Source organism: Coffea eugenioides, chromosome 10, assembly GCF_003713205.1.
Source record: "Coffea eugenioides isolate CCC68of chromosome 10, Ceug_1.0, whole genome shotgun sequence".
Lineage (NCBI taxonomy): Eukaryota > Viridiplantae > Streptophyta > Magnoliopsida > Gentianales > Rubiaceae > Coffea > Coffea eugenioides.
Window position 1 is genome coordinate 5531288 of NC_040044.1, and position 23895 is coordinate 5555182.

Genomic DNA, 23895 nt, shown 5'->3' on the forward strand with positions numbered 1-23895 from the left:
CAATGGCCATGTTAATTGAAACGATTTTTTTATTAATTTGAAACCACCTACAGCAATCCGACAAAAAAAAAAACCACCTACTAATAAACAGTATGTTTTTTTCAAAGAAATCATCATAATAACAAAAACTGAACCTGCAATTTCATGCTACTTTTAGAGGCTTATTGACTAAGTTTACAATTCAAAGGTGGAAATGAATTCCAAGCAACATTCACAAAACTTTCAACCAGATTTTTGAAGGAATAAATTAGAGAGTACTCACTTCATACCATTGCCCAGGCAAAGATAGGAAGAACTGCTAATTCAAGATGGATGCCAAATGGGCAACAGGAAAAAGTATAATCAACTAATCAGTTCAACGGATTCAAAGCCCTTCTCAATTGATGTCTTCACTGCATCCAGAACTAATTGTGTCTTCCTACTGAGGGTTGGCCATTTCTTCTCTGGCTTCCCACCTTCAGCTTTAATGATTCCAACCAACCTTGAGAACTCCATGACCATTTTAACTTCCTGAGGTAGATCAGTAGCTACGACATGCTCATTTCGGTCGGCAACCACCCCCCTCTGAAGTTCAGCAAACCCTGGATTCTCACAGGTAAAAAAGGAAGCCTTGTCCTCTTCATCAGGGATAACAAAGTCATGAAGGCGCAGATATCCTTTTGTACCAACAGCAGTTACATCCGTTGTCAAGGTGGACAGGAAAGAGCAGTGGAAAGTAGCCACTTTCCCATCTTCCCAGTACAGAGAAGCTCCACAGGATACCAGCACCCCTGATTTGTTGAAAACAGGGCCAGGCAATGCGGTTACCTTTTTCGGTAGCTCATAATCAAAAGCCCACAGACATGCTCTGACGTTGTACCATCCAGCATCACCAAGAACACCAAGAGCATCCAGCTCTGGCTTCACCCGAACGTCATTTTCCAGAAACTCAGGATCAGCAGCAAATGTAAAAACAGTTTGCACCTGAAAAATTACAGAGTCAATCAACTATGCATTAAGATTTAAAATTAATCATCAGTGGTTGCCGCAAGGAAAGTGAGACCACTGAGATGAAACCTTGATTTATTGCAATAACTAATACTACCAATACTACTGAAACTTTTTGTGTTTATGTTCAAATATATGGATATCACCAACATATAACTTGCACCTACATACCAAAGAATGGACTAGCCAGGAGCATTTCTTTTCAACTACCAGTAATTCTGTCATCCAGCTTTAGGCTTAGAGCATTTTACCCTCAATGACCACGAAAAGTTCACAAAGCTAAGTAACATCCCAAAGTAACCGAGGAAAATAAAGGGGGATTGACATCTATACAACTAGAATAAAACCCCGTGTATTGTTGAATCCCAGTGATAGAAGACAGAGACATCTGCATTTTTCACTATGGGGAAAAGGGAGAACATCATAAGTAATCAACTTTCACATTGGGTATCATGTAATATGGCAAATATAAAGTTCACCTAAGATGAAGGCTCAACGTTGTTGTCTTCAGCAGCTGAAAACATCATGACACGCATAAGGGGGATCAATATCATCACTGATTTCTAACTTTATAATTTATTTTAACCAAGGCAACGAAGAACTAACAACAATATTAAGGGTTCGTTCCATGGGGTTACAATCACCTGATTGTGCCTTTTCTCAACAATATCTGTTTTCGGATGCTCTCGAGTTGGACGTCCGATTTTAGCTTATTTTAATCTTAAAAAAATGATTATGAGCTAACTCTTGATGCTTCTGAAAACAACAGTTTCAGGAACTAGTGTTGAGGGTGCTCACCTCGGCAACCCCCATGTCCGAGGTGAACTCACCCCGTCCCTCATGTGAGCTCATCCGTGCCCTTGGGCATACCCCCTAAGCTCGGCCATCTCCCCAGTCTACCGTGTAGGTGACCTCGGCAACTCCACCTCAGCTGCACGCTGATGATGCCAAGACACCTGACATCACCCGGGATCAGTGCTTTATCTGAAAAGCACTGTCGCACTTAATGACTACTGCAAAGGACTCCGCGTCACCCTGTCCAGGCGGCTACAGTGTCAGGGTCAGGCCATCTGACAGGGAGCAGAGCCGTAATGGCAAGGCATGGGTCCCACCGGCATAAGACCTCCATCCTGCCCTCCACTCTCACCCTATAAATACCCCACACACTCCCAACAAGTAAGCATACTGTTCATTTGACAATACTACTGCTTTTCTCTCGTTCTCATACTAACTTGAGCATCAGAGTGATCCCAGGGGAGAAGCCCCGCCATTCACTTCGGACACACAGATACAGCTCACCTCAGAAGAGGCTGATTTCGGCTGGTTCAACCGCCTCCCAAAAATCACCTCCTCAATTGGCGCCGTCTGTGGGAACGAGATTACTGCTAAAATGAGATCAACGCGCTCCAGAAGCGGAAGAGTTCCCTCAACTGGGGCTGGGCAGACATCCGGAGCCCAGCAAGATCGTATCTCTGAGGAACAAGGGTCCCCAAGGACCCAGCCCCACAATGAAGACGCCATCGCCAAGATGGCCGAATTCGTGGCTGATAACCCGAACATTTTCGAAGAACTGGGGAGGTACTTCAAGAGGCAGGGGAAGGAAAAAGCTGAATCCTCCAAGAGGAGACCGATGAAATCCCCTGAAGTACCTTCCGGTGAAAACTCCGATGAGGGGCACCTCTCTCGGAGCACTTCCAGGCGCGCCTCCTACAAAGCGACATCTAAAATCGCTTCCATCTCCCGGGCGTTTTCCCGGGGCCTCCTGGGAAAACGAGCTGAGGACCCACCTCGGCGTCCCGGAGGTTTAGCAGCCGAATACCTGAGGGCTCCGCCCTTCACGGATGACATCAATGGGGAGATGGTCCCCCCAAACTTTAAACTTCTGGCCCTGCGTTCCTACGATGGCCGAGGTGACCCCGAGGATCACCTCCGTGCCTTCCTCTCCGCTTTCCGGCTCTATTGCGTCCCCGACGCGGTAATTTGCCGAGCTTTCCCCATCTTCCTACAGGGCACGGCCCGAAAGTGGTTCTGGGGTTTAGAACCAAGGAGCATTTCCTCACTGGATGAGCTGATAGATCGGTTCATTCACCGCTTCGTATCATCTCGTCCGATTACGAAGACTTCAGCCTACCTCTTGAACCTGCAGCAAGCCCCCGGCGAGTCACTGCGCTCCTACGTGCAGAGGTTCAATGAGGAGAACGTGCAGATACCTGATCAGCACGAGCAGGTAACCATAGCTGCCTTCACCAATGGGCTGATCGCGGGAATTTTTAATACCGAGATACACCGGGATTACCCCCGCACACTTCGGGAACTCTGGGATCGAGTAGATCAGGGAATCCGAAATGAAGATCTAAACCGCATGAAGCGAGAGGCTAAAGCCGCTCGTACCGGGCAAGATTCCCGGAGGAAAAAAGACGCCGGCCGGGTCGAACCAGGCCCCAGTGGCTCGTCGACTCAGTTCCGAGACCGCCGAAATGTCTTCGACCGGATAGTAAAAGGCAGGTCGTCCACCTCAGACGCCGAGATGACGCCTCTCAATTCCAGCCGGACCCATGTCCTGGCTATGATGAGGCAGAATCACCTTGGCCGAAATCCTCCTGAAATTCCAGGGAGGAGGGATAAGAGGAACTCGAACCTCTATTATGCCTACCACCGAGATGTTGGGCACGAAACTGAAGACTGCAATGATCTGAAGCGAGAGATCGAGAATTTGATCCGACAAGGATACCTGAAGCAATTCGTCCGCAAGGACGGGGGCTTCAACCGAAGCGTCTCCCACCGGAAGAACCGGGGCCCCCGCCGAGAGGACAGGCGGGACACAAACATGCATTGCCGAGGTCCCGAGGATCGTAGGGAAGACAAGCAGCATCCACAAGACGGATCACCGGGTTACGGCCCCAACATCGCCGGAGTGATCAACACGATCGCGGGAGGACCAACGGGAGGAGACAGCCAGAACTCTCGAAAGCGGACCTTCCACCAGGCCGGGATGGAGGTGGCCGAGCCGAGCTCTCGGTTGTCCGAGGTCATCACCTATGGTCCCACTGACCCCGTCCCCGCCGCTTCCAGCAACCACGAAGCCCTCGTGATCGAGGTCCTCACCAACAACTACATAGTCAAAAAGGTCTATGTGGACCCCGGAAGCTCGGTAGACGTATTGTACTACCGAACCTTCGAAAGTTTGAAACTGACAAGGGAGCAGCTCACTCCGGTCAGGACCCCCCTCGTTGGATTCGGGGGACACGTGGTCCACCCCGAGGGTATGGTGTCCCTGATGGTGACCATCGGGCGTCATCCCCGCTGCCGGACTATACCCGTCAACTTCGCGGTGGTCAAGGCAGATTCTCCCTATAATATGTTGATAGGGCGACCCTCGCTCAACGCTTTGAGAGCCGTATACTCCACCTACCACTTGAGCTTTAAATTCCGAACATCTGAGGGCGTGGCCGAGATGAGCAGCGATGTGGGCACCGCCCGAGAATGCTACCTCGCCACCATTCAAGCAGCAGTCACGCTCCGGCCCTCGCCGAGGTCAGAAGAGAAGAGGCCAGCGGTCCTCTCCATAGACTGCATCGACCCTCAGAAAGCAGGAGAGCCCAGCAGGCTTGAGCCCGGGGATGAGGTGGAAATAGTGGTCTTGGATGAAGCGAAACCTGACCAAGTGGTCCAAGTAGGGGCCGGACTCCCCTCACCCCTGAAAGAAGAAATGATCTCCCTGATCAAGGACCACCGAGACGTCTTCGCGTGGTTCGCAGATGAAGTGGTCGGAGTGCCACCCGAGCTCATGACTCACCAACTCAACGTTAACCCACAGGCCCGACCTGTGCGGCAGAAACGAAGGCACTTCGGCCCCGAACGTAGCAAAGTCATATCGGATGAGGTCGACAAGCTCTTGCCGGCCAAGATGATCCACGAGGTCCAATATCCCACCTGGCTGTCCAACCCAGTCATGGTCAAAAAGGACACCGTGGATGGAGAATGTGTGTAGACTTTCACCGACCTCAACAAGGCCTGCCCCAAAGATTGTTATCCTCTGCCGAGGATAGACGCCCTCGTCGACTCGGCGATGGGTATGTAGTCCTCTGCTTCCTCCGATGCCTTCAAAGGGTATCATCAATATAGGAATGAGTGAGGAGGACCCAAGAGAAAACGGCGTTCTACACCGACCAAGGTACTTATTGTTACACTATCATGCCCTTCGGGCTAAAGAACGCCGGAGCGACCTACCAAAGGCTGATCAACCGACTCTTCAAGAATCAGATCGGCCGCAATGTGGAGGCCTATGTGGATGACATCCTCGTCAAAAGTCTCGCCACTTCATCCTTTCTGTCAGATGTGAGGGAAGTCTTTGGTGTCCTGCGAGACTCAAGGATGAAGCTGAATCCCAAGAAGTGCGTCTTCGGCGTCACCTCGGGAAAATTTTTAGGGTATCTGGTTTCTCACCGGGGAATCGAGGCCAACCCCGACAAGGTCAAGGCCATTCAGGACATGTCTCCACCTCGGAACATCCGAGAAGTCCAACGGCTGAATGGACGCCTGGCCGCGCTGAATCGTTTCCTGTCCCAATCAGCTGAGAAAGCTCTGCCCTTCTTTAAGGTGCTCAAGAAGGCTGATCAGTTTGCCTGGACGGAAGAGTGCCAGGCTGCTTTCGACAAGCTGAAGCAATACCTCCATCACCTACCAACTCTCGCTTCACCTCGGTCCGAGTAGAAGCTCTACCTCTGCCTCTCCCGCAGCCGACGAGGCTGTCAGCGCTGTTCTTATCCGGGATGAGGGCACCCAAGTGCCCGTTTACTACGTCAGCCGAGCTCTCCGAGGGCCGGAGACTCGATACACTCAAGTGGAAAAACTGGTGCTGGGGCTAGTCCACGCCGCTCGGCGGCTGAAACCCTATTTCTTGGCTCACCCCATATCCGTCAGAACCGACCAGCCTCTCCGACAGATACTGGTTCGACCCGAGGCCTCGGGCGCCTCACTAAGTGGGCCGTCGAGTTAGGGGAGTACGACCTGTCGTATGAGCCTCGCACCGCCATAAAAGCTCAAGCCCTAGCTGATTTCTTGGCCGAACTGACCTTCACGGAAGGTCCAGAGTCCACCTCCGCCAGTGCCGAGGTTCCCACCCCTTCCCCGTGGACGCTGTACGTAGACGGGTCCTCTAATGGGGATGGCAGCGGAGCTGGACTGCTCCTGGAAGGACCTCAGGGAGAAGTGTGCTCTTACGCCCTCCGCTTTGGCTTCCCAGCCACCAATAATGAAGCCGAGTACGAGGCCTTAATTGCTGGACTCCAGCTGGCCCGCAGGCTCGGCGCCCAGCAAATCCACGTCCGCAGTGACTCCCAACTCGTTGTGCGTCAAATTCTTGGTGAATACGAGGCCAGGGATGAGACCATGCAACGGTACCTCTCCAAAGTTCACCAACTCACCGCGTACTTCGAGTCTTTCGAAATCCAAAGAATACACCGGTCCCAGAATAAACGAGCCGACGCCTTATCCCGGCTGGCTTCCACATCATTCTCTGACCTCAACAAAACAGTCTTAGTGGAAGTCCTGAGTGAACCAGGATACGTGGAAGAGGTGGCCTGCCCCGTGCACTCTGAAGAAACCTGGATGACCCCGTTCATCCTTTTCTTGGGTCAAGGAGCCATTCCCGAAGACCGAGCCGAGGCGAGAAAAATACAACGCAAGGCGGCTCGGTACGCTCTCCGCGATGGAGAACTGTACAAACGCTCCTACCTCGGCCCATGGCTGAGGTGTGTCACTCCCGAGACAGGACGCCATGTCCTTCACGAGATCCACGAAGGCTTGTGTGGAGCTCATGTCGGCCACAGAATGCTAGCCAAGAAGGCTTTGCTTCTTGGATATTTCTGGCCCTCAGTTCGGCAAGACGCCCAGGACCTCGTTCTCGGCAGCCCTTCCTGCCAGGTCCACGCACCCGAACATCACCAGCCCGCAAACCTCATGGTTCCCATCACTTCACCTTGGCCGTTTGAGCAATGGGGGACAGACATCATAGGTCCTTTCCCCAGATCCGTCGGGGGTTATACCTTCCTGGTAACCGCTGTGGATTACTTCACCAAGTGGGTTGAGGCCAAGCCTCTGAGGACCATCACCGGGCTGGCAATTCAAAAATTCTTTTGGAAATGCATCGTCTGCCGCTTCGGCATACCTCAGGTCATCATCTCGGATAATGGAAGACAATTTGCCGAGAACCCCTTTAAAACTTGGTGCACAAACCTTGGCATCAAACAACATTTCACTTCAGTAGGCCACCCCCAGGCCAACGGTCAAGCAGAAAACTTCAACCGAACTCTCTTGCATGGCCTCAAGACCCGACTACACCAAGCTGGAACATCTTGGGTCGAAGAACTCCCCAGTGTCCTGTGGTCCTATCGGACCACGCCGAGGTCAGCCACGCAAGAGACCCCCTTCTCTTTGACCTACGGAGCCGAGGCTGTCATCCCTGCCGAGATCCTTACCCCCAACCCTCGGCTGGCAGCCTATGCCGCCGAGGTGAACAACGAAGAGAGACAGCTGGATCTCGACCTCGTCGATGAACGAAGGGATCTCGCCTCAGCCCGGATAGCTTCCTACAAGAACACACTGACACACTATTACAATGCCCGCGTCAGACACCGTAGATTCCAGCCTGGAAACTTGGTTCTTAGGAAAAACTCAGTCAGCCGAGCTGAACCACAAGGGAAATTATGCCCAAAATGGGAAGGCCTTTACCGAGTTATGGAGTCTGACCTTAAGGGATATTGTAAACTGAGTTACCGAGATGGCTCATTAGTGCCGAGGTCTTGGCACGCCGAGAACCTCAAAATGTATTATGCTTGAATTTTAAATCAAGTTATGACTTCGGATCTTATGTTATTTTTCAACATCGGAATTACGCTATTAAAAAATAAAGGGGGACAAGCAAGGGACGAAGTCAAAGCGAGAAATTAAAGTGCTGAGATGAAAAGAAATAGGCTTTCATTCAACAGAAAAGAGCGTTACAAAAAATGCAAGGCCGAGGTCGGAATGCTACTAAGCACTCTCCACCTCGGCCACCCCTTTAAAGCCCACGAGCCTAGACCCCCGTCTCGGCTCCCTCCTGGGCAGCCTTCTCTCCGGACTCTCCTCCGCCGGGGTGAAATTCTTTTCCATGCTCTTCGCCGATGTCCCCTTCCGGCTTCGTCTCCCCCAGCTTCTTCACCCTCCTCGAACACTTCGTCGAGTTCGGACAGCCACTTGTTGAACTCGTTCTGGACTTCGGCCAAGTTCCTTCCGGTCTGGAGGCCGTCGGCCATCCGGTCGCACAACTCCTTGAAGTCCTCATTGTAGCTGGCATTGTCTTTCAACGACTCCAAGGTTTCGGAGGAGAGGTGGGCTGCGGCCGCGTCCACACCCGACGTGAAGCCGAACATGAAGTTTGGTGTGAGCAGTTGGCCGAGATCCTTGGTGAAGGCCTCAGACCTCCGAAATGCGTCCACTGCCGAGGCCCCAACACTGTTGAGGGCTTGCTCATGAGACTTCTTCACCTCGTCCCCCCTCTTCTGCTCTTCTTCGAGGGCCGATCTGAGACTATTCATTGTAACTTCGGCCTCCTCACCCTTAGTTTCGGCCTCCTTAAGCTGTCTTTGAAGCTCGGCTTTCTCAGACTCGGACACCGCCAATTTCTTCTCCAACTTGGAGATCTGATTTTGCAGCTTGCCGGTGTCCTGCTCCTCGACCAGAGCACAGTACCGGTGTGTCATCTCGGCCACAAAGGCTGAGGTGGAAGCTGTGCTCACCATGAGGCTTTGAACCATCTCGGCCGGGGACAGTTTCTTCATAAACTCCAAATCCCTTGGCAGGGGGGAGTGCATTACTAGCTCTTGGGCAACCCGAGGTTGGCTGCACCTGTCGTTGACCGAAATCTTCCAGTTCGGACACCAGTGCCCGCCGGGGTATGTCTTCTCCTCCCCGGAAAACACCGGGGGGCTATGGAAACGATTCCATAGCGAGGTCCCCGAGACTGCGTTGACCGGGGGTTTCAACTGCTTGCCTCGGCCATGAGGAGGTGGAAGTGCCGTGACGACTCCAAGGGACACCCTCTCTGGCACGGACGAGGTGGACCCCGTAGCTGCGGTGGCCGAGCTGCTTTGGCCAGCCGTGGTGGGAGTGCTTTCAGCCGCCGAGGTCTTGACAGCTTGCCCTTGTGATTTCTTCTTTGGCGGAGGTGCCGATGTCTCATCAGAGCTCTTCCTCTTCTGCCTTTTGGCCACTTCGGACGAGCCCGATACGACGATGTCGGACAGTTTAGCCACTGCACAGGAAACAAATATTATCATATGTCTTAGCCGAAGTGAAAGCAAAGTTATGAAAGAAAATTACAAGGTATCTTGAGTTTAGTGGAAGTGATGGGAGTCTTGTCAGGACTGAGCAAAACTCGGCTAATTCCCCCGTCAACCAGCACGACTTCGGGGTAGTCCAGACTGAATATCCGAAGTCCTGACCCCATCAGCTTCTGGAAGGCCTCCTCCTCGGCATCCCCCGCGGAGGAGTCGGCCTTCGCTTTAATTGGCCTCCACCAGAAGCCCCTGGGGAAGTCCACTTCGGACACAAAGAAGAAGTCGCGCTTCCAATTCTTGATCGAGCCGGGAGAACCAATCACCAACTTCGGAATGGCATTGTTCCGATTGCCAACATAAAACCATCCCTTATCTGTCCCGTGCGCCTTGAGGGTATAGCATCGGCGGAAGAGGTCGACAGAGGGAGTCACCTCCTGATGTCGGCACAGCATTTCGAACCCTACAATGATACGGATCGCGTTCGGGGTGAGCTGGGTAATCCTCACGAAGAAGTGACGAAGCAAGTCTCTGAAGAACCTCGATGTGGGCATCCTCAGCCCGGCCTCTAACTGTTGGACATAGATGGCCACCATGCCCAAGGGGGGCTTTTCGGCTGAGTCATCCGCCCCGGGCGGTATAATCTCGTACCCCGACCGGAAAGGGTACTTGTTTATCACCTTCACGGCCCTATCCCTTCCGATGCGACTTCTAAACTTCGGCATCTTGCCGAAGTCGATGTTGGCTGTGCCCTTGGGAGCGACAGGCTCCAGTACGTCCTCGTCGTGTGGTATCTCGACGCCGAGCTCCTCGTTATAGCCCACCTCGGAACCACCATCGCTCATCTCGGACGACTCCAACTCCGAGGCTGCCTCGCTGGCTCCCGCCTCGGTCGATCCCTTCTCAGAACTCGGGGTCGACCCTTCTGAGCTGGACGTCGTCGCTTCTTCCCCAGGATCCGGCCTCACCTCGGTCTGGTAGCTCGGAGTCACGATCTCTTTATGGGTCTTAGCCGTTTTGGCCATGGGTGAAAGACGAGATAAGAAAGAAGAGGGATACTTACTATTGCCTACGGAATTGGACGAAGTTGATGACCTCGGCTCTGATCTCGGCTCTGACCTCGGCTACTAGACTGATCTCGGCTACGCTCACGAACTTGGCAGGTCTCGGATGAAAATGAAAGGTGTGAGAAGTGCGGTGAGGGGGACCCCCTTATTTATAAGGGTTTGGGGGAAATCCAAAGAGGCGACAAGAATGCGAAAGGACGGCCACGTTCGAATTCAAAACGCCGTGCCTCCCTCTCTCCTCATTCATGCCCCGTCCTTTCAGCTGACACCCTCTGCACGAAACGTCCCACTACTTCACGACGCGACGGTTACCAGGGATCACGTCATATCAGCTGACCTGCCCACGTGTCACGTCCCCGCATTTCTCGGAGCAGTTTCGGCACTCCGACTCTTTACGACTTCGGCCCAAGGAAGCCTTGGTACCTCCCTAGCCCGGAGCTACCGAGGCTTGGGGGGCTTATTGAGGGTGCTCACCTCGGCCACCCCGCATGTCCGAGGTGAACTCACCTCGTCCCTCATCGGAGCTCATCCGTGCCCTTGGGCATACCCCCTAAGCTCGGCCACATCCCCAGTCTACCGTGTAGGTGACCTCGGCAACTCCACCTCAGCTGCACGCTGATGATGCCAAGACACCTGACATCACCCGGGATCAGTGCTTTATCTGAAAAGCACTGTCGCACTTAATGACTACTGCGAAGGACTCCACGTCACCCTGTCCAGGCGGCTACAGTGTCAGGGTCAGGCCATCTGACAGGGAGCAGAGCCGTAATGGCAGGGCATGGGTCCCACCGGCATAAGACCTCCATCTTGCCCTCCGCTCTCACCCTATAAATACCCCACACACTCCCAACAAGTAAGCATACTGTTCATTTGACAATACTATTGCTTTTCTCTCGTTCTCATACTAACTTGATCGTCGGAGTGATCCCAGGGGAGAACCCCGCCATTCACTTCGGACACACAGATACAGTTCACCTCAGAAGAGGCTGATTTCGGTGGTTCAACCGCCCCCAAAAATCACCTCCTCAAGTGTCTTTGAACTTCTACTGAACCTTTTGAAGTTCTGAAAGCAAAAACATTACTCTACCTACTAAAACAGGTTTTCCAGAATACTTTTCCATAATCAGCTTCAGGAAAAAAAAATCACAATCTTGATTGACTGGACCAAGAGCATACTGGTACTTCAGAAGTATAACCGAATTAAGTAACAAAATAAGTCCAAATTTCTACTCAGATTACACGACTTGAAGTTAGGATCAGCAGGGAAAAAGCCCACAAAGCAAAACTAATTGATTAATTAGTCTACCTAATTTTAGGATGACAAAAAAGAAACTGCTAGTACTAAACAACATTTGTTTGGGGGAATGGAAAGTATATAGTATTACCGTCTTAAGTTGACCAAATCGTTGAGGATCATTAAGAAACTCTTTCATTTTTGCAGTACGAGGATGATGCATCCACATGGTACCATCCATGAACAGCACCCCGTTAGATTCACACGCCTCCAGAATCACATCCAGCTCCTTAACGTTAAGGGCAACAGGCTTCTCCAGAAGCACGTGCTTTTTCTTCTGGGCAGCCAAAACAGCCCATTTGACATGCATGCTAGTGGGTAACGGGATGTAAACGGCGTCGACGTCTGGATCGTCCAGAACGGCCTCGTAGCCGCCATAGACCTTAGCTGAATCCGGAAATTCATTGTCTTTAGCAAATTTTGCTGCTTTTTCGACGGAACGGCTGCCTACGGCGTAGAGTGTGGAGTTGGGGGAAAGTCTTATAGCGCGGGAAACTTTCCGGGCTATTTCAGCACAGCCCAGAATGCCAAATTTGACTGGATTTTGTTCGGCCATGGATATTATTGAGGTATGACATGAAGAAGAAGAATAAAAATAAGGATTGGTAAGTGCTTGTGAAAATGCCGCAAAGAGGAGGGCTCCATTATATAGACGCCGAGAAAGGAGATTCCCATTTTGTTGGAGCCCGCAGAGGTCACTGCTATGAATAAGTGAGGCATCCCCGTGAAGCAGGCGTAGAACAAAAGATCTTTTGTCCTTTCCATTACAGAATTGTTACACAAAGGCGGGTCCTGGTAGGCGGCTGCGGACAGTCTTGGACAAATGTGTACTCTTATCCGTTACTCCTCCTGTCCTCCATCTAATATCTTCTCAATGGTGACGGTATTGCCAATAACAGCATAATAATTTTGGAGGTTGAGTGGATTTTCCAATGTAAAGGTGGAATTTTTATTTTTCTGCAATCTTTTTCTTTTCCAAAAGTACAAGTGGCATTCCTATTTTCTTCAAAAAAAAAAACAAAGAAATTTGGAGAAAGTATTGAAATGAGTAGCAGCTAACATAGTTCTTCAATTCAGTACAGTTAATTGTATTTCATCGGAGTATTACCTATTTGAAGGAAATATAACGGATAACTAAAAATTTGTTTGAGAATTGTAATTCAAAAACGTTTGGCTGGAAGTTTAGGGGTTTTTCAAGTAAAGATCTGAGCAGTGACGCAGTTATTTCGGTTGAATTTTAGTGATGGGCTTCTGGGGAAAAATAAATGTTAGCATAGAATAAGGCGCAATGTATTTGGATGGTCTTTGGATCTAAAGTTTTATGCTGGCCCATACAATTGTGGCTAATCGTTTTCTGAGGCTAGTAATCTGTCAATCCTCGGTCATGTAAAAAAGGCCTTTTGATAAGTGACCACTATTTGGGGAGGTCCCTTGAGTTGATAGGTAATAATCACAAAATCCAAAGGTCAGGACGGCCATCCTCTATGCTACTATTCGATATAAAATTCAGTATCAATCTCACTTATCACATGATGATAGAAAATATTTAAATAAATAGCACGTGACAAATTAAATAAACATGACACTTGTCATAAATATAGAAGTGACATTGAATTGTCACGGAAAAAGTAGCACTGAAGATCCTGTGTGTAGACGGCTGGTCACTAACATCTTAAAGAAGTTTCAACGGGGAGGAGGGTTAGGAACAACCGTTCCTGAAGGTTGATAGTCAAGATTTTACAATATATATACACACACATATATATATATATATATAAGATTCAGATTGTACCTTGTACGTCATTTTTCATATCATGTGTGAGACACATAAAATTTTGTTTTATAGTTATACGTTGTTGAAAGTAAGTTACACCATGTGCATACAAAATTATATCTTGTGTATTTTGCAAAAAATCGACCTACATGATTTTTCTGACAATCGTTTGGGCTGGGGCCTCGTGTCCTTTCAATGGGTGTGTTTGGACAGAAAATTATTTAAAATATTATTTAGAATAATTATTATAACATTTTTTTGTAATATATGTGACAAAAAAATATGTTGAAAAATGTGTTTATAATACAAAGAAATAATTTCTATCCAAATAGGCTCAATGCTTCTATGCTTCTGACGGCAAGTATGCTTTCAGTGTGCTGAGACCTTGGCTGCTCCGATGGGTGGCCGCAAAATTTGTCTTCGTCAAGTTGGATTGGAAATGATGCAAATATGCAATTAAAAGCTTTGCCAAATGAAGAAAAGATTTTTATCTTTTTGGGGCTTTTTGATTTCATATTTCCCTCAAAACTTGCTTTATATTTATGGATGGTAAGAAGTGACGTATTCTTTGATTCGCTAATGTCTTAATCTACATTCTTGGATTATTCGCTAGTGACGTATACTCAATTTTTTTTTCCATTTTTAATATTCTCCTCACCCTCTTTAAAATTCCTTCCGCCCAAAACTACTCTTTAAAATTCCTTCCATGAGTCTCTTGAAACTCCTCTTTCGTTTGTGTAATAAGCTTTTACATTTCTAAAATTTCCTGGTGGGGGAGTTTCTTTTTTCCTAGAATTTTCGTTCATTAGATAATGTCTTAATCCATGCTAAATTAAGTATTTCGTATGGCTAAACAACTGGATTAGCCCAGTTGGTCAGGGTGTTGCCTTAAGGTGCTCGTGCTGTCAAGGTCAAGAAACCAACGTGACCAATAGAAGTTTTTCAACCACCGGGCTTTGGTCTAGTAGACCAGTTAGGATCCTCCATACCACTATTCGGTGTCAAATTCAGTGCCAATTTCACTTATCACGTGATGGTAGAAGAAATTTAAATAAACAACACATGATAAATTAAATAAATAGGACACTTGGCATAAATATAGAAGTGGCACTGAATTACCACTAGAAAAGTGGCATAGAGGATCCCGTGTGCTAGTAGACACCCTCGCGAGGTTCAGTTGGGATCCTCTATTCCACTATTCGGTGCCAAATCCAGTGTCAATTCCACTTATCATGTGATGGCAGAAGAAATTTAAATAAATAGCACATGATAAATTAAATAAATAGGACACTTTGCATAAATATGGAAGTGGCACTGAGGATCTTGTGTGGATATTGAGGCATGGAATGGTTTAAAGGTAATTTTCCCTGATGACGGGAATGGGAGTAGAATTTTGTTTACTACTCGGAGCCATGCTGTTGCTTTGGAAGCTAAAAGCCTTACCTATGCTTTTCGTCTGCTCTCCAATGAAGAGAGCTATGAATTGCTCTCAATGAAGCTCTTTAATGGAGATCCTTGTCATAAGGAATTGTCTAGTATCTCATGCCGTATAGCCAGCTGTTGCAAAGGGCTGCCACTTGCATTGGTTCTGATGGCTGGTACTCCGAAAAGGACAAAGAGAAAAAAGGATTCTTGGAAACATGTTGCTAAGACGTTATTCAGGTCATTAAGCATACAGGAACAAATCCTGGAAATTCTTGAAGTTAGCTACAAGCGCTTGCCAGATCACTTAAAGCCATGCTTCTGTTATTTAGGAACTTTTCCAGAGGGCACAATAATTTCAGTGTCAAAATTGATGCGGTTATGGAATTCCGAAGGATTTGTGCAGCAGTCAAATTGGGGCCGCAAGAACTTAAAGCAAGAGGCAGAGAGTTACCTGAATGAGTTAATTGATAGAAGTCTTGTAATGATAGCCAGAAAAAGTTCCAAGGGAGGAGTCAAAGCATGTCGCGTTCATAATGTGCTGCATGAATATTGTACAGCAAAACTTGGGAAAAGACGATCTGTGACACGAGAAGACATTTCTCATGGAATTGCAATTCTTTTGGGTAGTTTCCGACTGCATGGTTTGAATTTTTTGCACATCTCTACGAACATCTCTTCATTGCTGTACTTTCATAAACCTGATGGAACTGAACTAGTGAGTTCAGGGTCTTTGCCTCCTCATGCTGGAGGCTTTCACTCTGAATGTGCGTTCAGAGATTTTCTTTCTAAGGGCAGGCATAATCTCTCCGAACAGATAGGATTAGGGTATAAAAAAGGGCTTGTGCATGGCACCAGAACTAGCCAAAGCAGGCACTTAGATTATGGTTCAATTCTCAAGTGCAAACACCTTAGTGTGTTAGACTTGGGAAATGTTCGAGTCCAAAGTAGCGCCGACACATCTGATCTTGTCAAGATAGCCAAGCTGGTTCACTTAAAATACTTGGCTGTCCGGATTCGTACAAATAATATTCCCTCTGATATCGGCAACCTCCGAAACTTGGAAACTTTTCTTATCAGTGGTGCAATTGGTAACGTCATGTTACCAGAGACTATTTGGAAATCGGCAATGGAGAGGGAGCTTATACTGGATCATTCTTTCTTCAGTTGCGAATATTACAGTCAAGAGTTTCTTGAAAACTGTTCTGACCTGAATAATTTGAAATCCATTTCCACCATTTCTATGCAACATGCAAGTGTTGAGAAGTTCCTGAGGAGGCTACCCAACATCGAGAAATTAGGATGCATATTTTCAAGTACATGGAAGGATTACTTTCAAGCTTGCAATCCATTTCGGATATTAGAGTTTTTGTGTGAACTTCAATCGCTCAAGATGTCGTTCCATGCTTGGGCGCCCTGTCCTTGTATCTTTAGCCTCCCTTCAAAGCTGAAAAAGTTGACAATGTCGAACGCTGGCCTATTGTGGCATGAAATTTCAGTCATTGGCCAGTTACCAAATCTTGAGGTTCTAAAATTACTCGACAAGGCATTTGAAGGGTAGCAATGGGACATGAGAGAAGGCGAATTCCAGAAACTGAAGTTCTTGAAACTAGAATCTCTGGATATTGTACAGTGGAATGCAACTAGCGAGCAGCTCCCCTGCCTTGAGCAACTCGTAGTGCTAAGTTGTGAGCAACTTGAGGAGATCCCTTCTTCCTTTGGAGAAATTCCAACTCTACAATTGATTGAGATGAAATGGTGTGGGGCTTCTGCCACCATTTCTGTTAAACAAATTCTAGAGGACCAGCATAATTATGGCAATGATCAGCTCAATGCCATTCTTGTTGGTCCCTAATGTAATTTTGCAATTTCTTTTTTTGGTTTGAAATAAATTGGGGGTGGCATGCTCTTAGATGCATGACGAAGTTTTGTACCATTTCAATCTTGTGCAAGTATTGTCAGTTGATGATACGAAATTAAAGTCGTCCATATTTTCAAGTTTTTATGGAGTTTAACTTTCTCTGAATGCAGGATTTGACGGAGAACCATAAGAAGTCGAACAAAGTTGTCCATGACACCATACCATTACTAGCTCACTAGTCACTGCCAATCGAAATTAGTTTGGCCAGGAAAGATAATTGACGTGGAATGAAAGATAATTGTCAATTATGAACTACAGCCTACTTCAATGAATTGTCAAATTAATCTACATTTGGCACGAGTCCCTTTAAAATTAATTTGTATCTCATATACGTATGGAGCCAACTTTTAAGAATAGCTGTGATTCATGCTAAAGCTAAGCACATTATTGTATCTTGCTAAATTACCTTAGAAGAAAAATAATAAAGAAGCATGGTATCTAGCTAGATTCCCCCAAAAAAAAAAGTATCTCACCATTTCACGTACTTTTACTTTCAAATTATATATATATATATATTTTAAAAACTTTAGCTATGAAAGAAGGGTTAAAGGATGACAATAAAAGTATCAATGTTTTACAAGGACCCTTCCATATGTTCTAAAGGAGGGGGGGTTTCTCCCTCCACATGGCCCTACTCTTGTATTAGAAAAGAATAGAATGGAGACACCTTAGAAGTTAGAACACATTCAAAACTTGTTCATGGTTGACGCAGCTAGCATATGCTCTCACATGTACTTTAATTTGCTTCCATTTACATATGATGAAAAATAATTTGAACTTTCTACTGAGGTATTATCAACTGAAGATGATAGGACAAAATTTATAAGAATCATGCATTGGTGGACAATTTATAAGAATCATGTAAATAACCTATGTTCTAGGGGCACGGCTTAATCGTGGTAGCGATCGGAGTTGAACTCATCCAAATATTTTTTTTCTAAAAAAAAAAAAAGAGTAAAAATCAAGTGGACTATATCTAAGTGATTGCCATATAACACCTCATTTGGTTTTCATGACCTCTGTGTTTCTGTCTAGTGGATTTAAGCCAACATCAGTCAACACCAATCACCATATCATTTCAACTAATGGGGAAAATTTTTGAAATCGGAAGGCTAAATTTGAAAGGATTGAAGTATGGAGGGGTCAATTATAGTATCCCAACTTTCGGAGGACTGACATTTAATTAACCCTATGGACTAAATACCACTTGCATTCTTGGGAGGAAGTCTTGAACAGTTCAGTAGAGACAGGGAGAGGGAGTCGGTGCTGTAAAACCGGGAGGGAGTATGTGTATCTTGCATAGGGGTGTGCAAAGTCGAAAAATTTCGATTTCGAAATCGATTTCGAATTGAATTCGGAATTTCGGTAATTCGGAAGTGAATTCGGTAATTTCGATTTCGAATTGGTCAAAATCGGGTCGAATTCGAAAATATAAATTTTAAAATCGGTGATTCCGAATTCGAATTGAGAATTCGAAATCGAAATTCGAAATAGGAAAACATAATTTCGAATTCGATTTATAATATTTATATATATAATATAATATTTTAACAATATATTATATATAATATATAATTTATATTATTAAGATAATCAGTTAAATTGCAAAACAACTCCCAAAAAGACAAAAAAGCAAAATTGCAAATTGCAAAACCTAATCTTCCGCCTCTTCCTCATTCCTCAATTTGTCTCTGTCCAAAACCCTTCCTCCGCAGCTCCGCCTCCACTGCCTCCGAGACTCGAGAAGTCGAGAAGGAGCTCAACTTTGAAATACTTGAAACACAGCCGGAGGACCAGCAACGCCTCATCTTCGCCGCCGCAGCCAAGCAGCTTGAGGATGCCCGTACACTAGCCGACTACAACATCCAGAAGGAGTCCACCCTCCACCTCATCCTCCGCCTCCGTGGTGGCGCCAAGAAGCGCAAGAAGAAGATCTACACTAAGACCAAGAAGATGCGGCAAGTGTGGCCTCACCTATGTTTACCAGAAGGCCGGCGGTGACTGAGGGAACTTCTCTCCCCTTTTTGTTTTTATAAATTTTATAGTTACTAGTCTAATTGAACATTAGCAGCATGTTCTTTATTGGGTTTGAATGCTTTTTTTTTTCGGTTGGGATTGTGGAGTGACTGGTGGTGAGCCGCGGCTGGAGAAGCCAGAAGGGCATTTTATCTGCCAAGAAGACGCTGGCTCTGGCGATAGAAAGGTACTGCTGTCTGCTGGCAGCTGTTGGAGCCTTCGGAAGGGATTGATTTCCTTCCTCCTCAGTCCTCCCTATTTCTTTAATTTGGAGCTTCTTTTGCTGGTGAAAGATTCATAGGGGATTATTTAAATAAACTGTGATTTGCCTTTGCTTGAACTTTATCTATCTGGGAAAGGCTTCAAGCTTCATCTTATGAATCTGATGAAGCTTCATAAGATAAAAAAAAAAAAAAAAAGGAATTCGGTGAATTTGGAATTCACCGAATTCCGAATTCAATTCGATACCGAATTCGAAATCGGAATTAGCCATTTCGAAATCGAATTCGGTCGGGAAAACTGAAGCCAAAATTTCGAAAATTTCTGATTTCAAACTTCCGAATTACCGCTTTCGATTTCGATGCACACCCCTAATCTTGCATCATCTCATAGACTTGGAAATTAAAAAAAAAAGTTTCTATCAGAAATATTAATGTTAAAGCACTTGATTGATTCTCACAAAAATTAAAGTTAAATTGCCAAATTCAGAGATTGAAAGAGTAACGCCTTAACTATCTAATGCTTAAGGGGAACTCGGCTTAAAAGTAGATTCTTTCATATTAGCGAGTATTATTTTGTAATAATAATGATTAGATTACAAGCCAAACCCATAATGGTGAGATGAATTCTGACAAATTACAATTTACTGAACGATAGTATGCAGAAATACGAACATAACAATCCACACATAGTGAAAGAAATGTTATTTACTTGCCAAAATCAAGACACGAAATCCCAACCTCAACCGCAAGAGTTTAAAGAAAGTATGAAAAAGATTTCATACTAATTTATTAATTTAAACTCAAATTAAATTTGACTCTATAAACATAAATTCTGAAATTTGATAAAACTAAGCATAGCTTTCCCAATTTGATGAATACTTGTTTCGAACAATTATTTGTGCTTAACCCAAACAACAATTAATGCCTTGTCTGGAAAGTCATTTTTTTTAAAAAAAAAAAATAACGTTTTTCGTGAATATGTTTTTTAATTATTTTTTTTATCTCATATACATTATATTATTACAATTTTTTTTTTTTTATAAAACTTCAAAAAAAATAGCAATTCAAAGGGACCAACTTTCAATATTATAGATTTTCTCTCTCTTTTTTTTTCCAGCAAGAAACGAAAGGGACTTAAGAAACGGGTAGAGTGGGCAGGGATTTGAACCTGCAACATTAACATTATAGCCTGGCACAACTGAATTAGATTAGTTTAAGGTTACAAAAATGAGAGGATCAAAACACCCATCTGCTCCAGAAAGTAATCCAATTCTCGTCCTCGTCATCATGGGACTGAAATCCATCAAACAACGTACGTGTCATCATTCCATGTAAACTGGCAATGAACTGAAACGTGGCTGTTACTTGAACTGAACAGCGCCGCCGTACACAGTAGTACTGCTAAGACCGACCATGCACTCGCTCCGAGCAAACCAGTTCCAAAATGGCCATCAAGCACCAACCAACCATAAAAGCCCCGAGAAAACCTAATTTGAATTCAACCTAAAACTGGTTTAAAGCAGTAGTAACAAAAAGTGGTGGTGCTAATGTCGTCATTTGGGCCTTGGCAGGGCGGAGGAAGGCCGGATTTCGTTCCCTTGCTTTCTCCTCCTCGAATATATGGGACCCTTTTGGCTATGGTGACGACGGCTGGACCACCGGCAGGGGCGGCGGTGCGACCGGGGTGATGACGTGTCTGCTCTGGCTCATGCCAACGTGGATTGGCGCGAAACTGACCATGCCCACATCTTTCGTGTTGATCTGCCTGGTTATCGACTTATCGCTCCTTTCTCTTTCATCCAATTTTCTTTTTTCCCCCAAAATAAAAAAAAAATCTTTAGTTTAAAATCATGTAGTTTAAATTATAGCATAACATCATTTAAATAGTGGTCTCTATTAAATATCTCTCTTTTTTTTTTCTTAATGTTTGTGAGCATCGTTTATAATCCATTTGCTTCAACTTAAGTAACATCATTTATTTCATTGGTCTAAATGATATTTCTCTATTATTGAGATTTGGATGTAATCCAATAATTAAGAGTTTTCATCCAAGTTTAATTATAAGCACAATCCACTTTTCTTGAGCACTTTATTCTTTCCATTTTTTTCCCAAATTGGGCACAAAAAATGTATTTGATGACCTCAATATTAGATAAAAGAGCAAAAAAATGTATTAGGTGAACTGATTCAATTGTAATTATTTTTTTTTGTTTGGGGTATTTCATATATATCATATAAATGGTGAAAAACAAGGAAATTGAACAAACTTTCATGGGGTGTGTAGTAGGGATATGTGCAATAAATTCACAAGGGTGCATGTTAGCAAGGTTAATATTGTCTAAAATAAATGGCTGCTTTAATTTTGGTTGGGGTCAACAGGGCAGACTTGAAGGTGCAGGTGGAAGATCACAACATGCTGGAAATCAGCGGAGATAGGGTGGAGCGCCGCCGTCGAAGCTACCGGAGGAGGTTCCGGCTGCCGGAAAATGCTGATTTGGAGGGAATCAAATGTGGGCTTGAGAATGGAGTCTTAACTGTGACTATCCCCAAGAAAGTGACTCAGGAGACTTCCCAGAAATGTTAGATACATAGATATTGCTTAGTTTAATTATATCCACTTGTTGCTTTGCTTGTTTTCTAGGTAATCAATCACTCATGTAATGTTATTTGGGACGAAGTGCTAGTTCGTTTGTTGGTGATTTTACGTGCGAAAACTTTGCAATAAATAAGGGAATCCGGAACTTGAATTTCATGAGATCAATACTAGATTACTCATTTGGCAAGGATGATTAGTTAATATTTATGGCCGCAGGTTTTGAAATTTTTTTCTCAATTAGATTGAATTTAACTAGTTGAGCACCATTGGGTTGGATTGGATGATAAGGGGAGGAATTGTAAATAACAAGATCTTAAGGAAAAAAAAAATAGTTGAGCATCAATTAGTTGTGTTAATTACTTCATTTTAAGCTTCCCTATAAGCCATGCAATTTCTAAAAAAAATAGCTGAGCATCAATTAATTGTGTTAATTACTAAAATTTAAGCTTCCCTATAAGTCATGCAATTGCTATTTGTGTGTTCATAGCAATTGGTTTGATTAATTTCCTTAAATAAAGATTAATTTCCTTAAATAAAGAGAGGTGTGTGTAGAATAGTTGATAGTAGTTTAGACTAAAAGAAAAAAAAAAGAAAGAAAAGAAAAAGAATTATGGTTAAACAAAAAAAGAAGATAGGTGTAATTGACAGGTAGAGCACCGTCTCTCAAATCTTAAAAATTTTGTCTTTTCCCTTCAAAGTCAAGGTGTATAACAATTTTTCTTATAAATTAAACTGTTCCCATAAAAACTGATAAAGGATTATGTAGGTATATGTGCATAAAATTTCCCCCCTTGAGTTCAGAATTACTACGTTGTGAAATTAAGGGTTAATTTCACTTTGTCCCTCCAAACTTTGGACGATTACCCACTTCAGTCCATAAACTTCAAAATGGGACACTTAAGTCCCTAAACTTATGAATACCTCCCAATTAAGGAAAATTGTTGACAGAATCCTAAATGCCGTTGGTGGTCGAAATGTCCCATTTAATAAGTTTAGGGATTTAAGTGTCCCATTTTATAAGTTTAGGGACTTAAGTGTTCCAATTTATAAGTTTTAGGGACTTAAATGTTCCATTTTGAAGTTTAGGGACTGAAGTGGATAATCGTCCAAAGTTTAGGGGGACAAAATGGATTTAACCCTGAAATTAATAATCAAAGAGCATACGTAGGCCAACAAAACATTATCCTTATCCAAAGAAGGATCCGAAGTCACGCAGAGTGGAAAAAAACACTCGTGCACATTTCGTATTTGGACTTTTTTAGTGATGATCATCCAACCACGTACGTTAGACAAAGGAAATAAAATGCACCCTTTTTCTTTTTGAAGGAAATTATGTACTAGTAATTTTCTTACCTCAAGCTAGAAGCACCCGTCACGTTGAGAAAATGAAGCGAAAAGCAATAAATCTTAGGGTTAAATGCAGAAAACCCCCTGAACTTTCATAGCCATTGCACAATACACCCCGAAATATGTTTATAGGCACTTTGCACCCAAGCTCCACTGAAAAGTAACGGATCTTTACACACTGTGATACTTTATTATGCAAATGACAACTTTATCCTCAGATAATAATTGAATGGACAAAAACACCCTTCGTCCCAATCAAACCCATTATATCGGGCGGAAAGTACAAGGCAAAGAGAAAGTCTGAACATTAGTTTCACTGTCAAAATTCTTGAGTTTGTCAATTTTTTTTGCTTTTTTCTTGCGATCGAGGAAGAAGCAAAGCGGAATCACTGCAGAGGGTGACTAGAAGTGGGAAAATAATGGTTTGAAGAATCTAAAATAAGGTCGAATATTTATAGAAGCTTAGCAAATCAGGAATCACTGCAACATCAGATTATTGAGGTTTTTGCAGAGCGCCATCATGCAGCAGCTATGGAGTCTGAAGGAACAATATAAGAAATATTATTCTTTATCCCGTTTTGCTTTCATTTTTGGGTGGGCATAACTAATTTATTGTTGTTTATGATTCATTTATTCTTTATCTGAGTTCTAATTAATACATCTTGCCCTTTGTCCGTCAGTACTTTGAAATCCCATGATACATCGTACCTGCAATAATCGTCTGAAAGCAAATCTGATTCTGCCAAGAGCATCTCTGCACTAGTGGTTCTTGATTCAGCTGAGTTAGAGAGTACTGTATATTTCTTTTATTGCATCCGCTGGAAATCTAATGTGCACGTTACGAGGCTTAGGAGGCCTACCTGTCAGCTCCATTGGATTGGAAATTATATTATTTGACAAAATTGCTCCATCTGCTGGTGCCAGAAGGAATTGAA

The 23895-nt window shown here is 44.8% G+C and overlaps 2 protein-coding genes across 2 annotated transcripts; one reads left to right on the forward strand and one right to left on the reverse strand.

Moving 5' to 3' along the window:
- Positions 1–129: 129 nt before the first annotated feature.
- LOC113749374 (uncharacterized oxidoreductase At4g09670-like) lies at positions 130–12449 on the reverse strand. Its single transcript, XM_027293080.1, has 2 exons — positions 11755–12449; positions 130–963 (listed from the first exon to the last, which is right to left on the reverse strand). Exons 1-2 carry the CDS (start codon positions 12217–12219, stop codon positions 343–345), a joined length of 1086 nt encoding a protein of 361 aa, XP_027148881.1. The 5' UTR covers positions 12220–12449; the 3' UTR covers positions 130–342.
- Positions 12450–13242: 793 nt separating this feature from the next.
- Positions 13243–18970, forward strand: LOC113750265 (putative late blight resistance protein homolog R1B-16). Its single transcript, XM_027294262.1, has 5 exons — positions 13243–13308; positions 13811–13864; positions 14795–16384; positions 16493–16706; positions 18378–18970. The coding sequence occupies exons 1-5, from the start codon at positions 13243–13245 to the stop codon at positions 18779–18781; spliced, it is 2328 nt and encodes a 775-aa protein (XP_027150063.1). The 3' UTR covers positions 18782–18970.
- The last annotated feature ends 4925 nt before the right edge of the window (positions 18971–23895 follow it).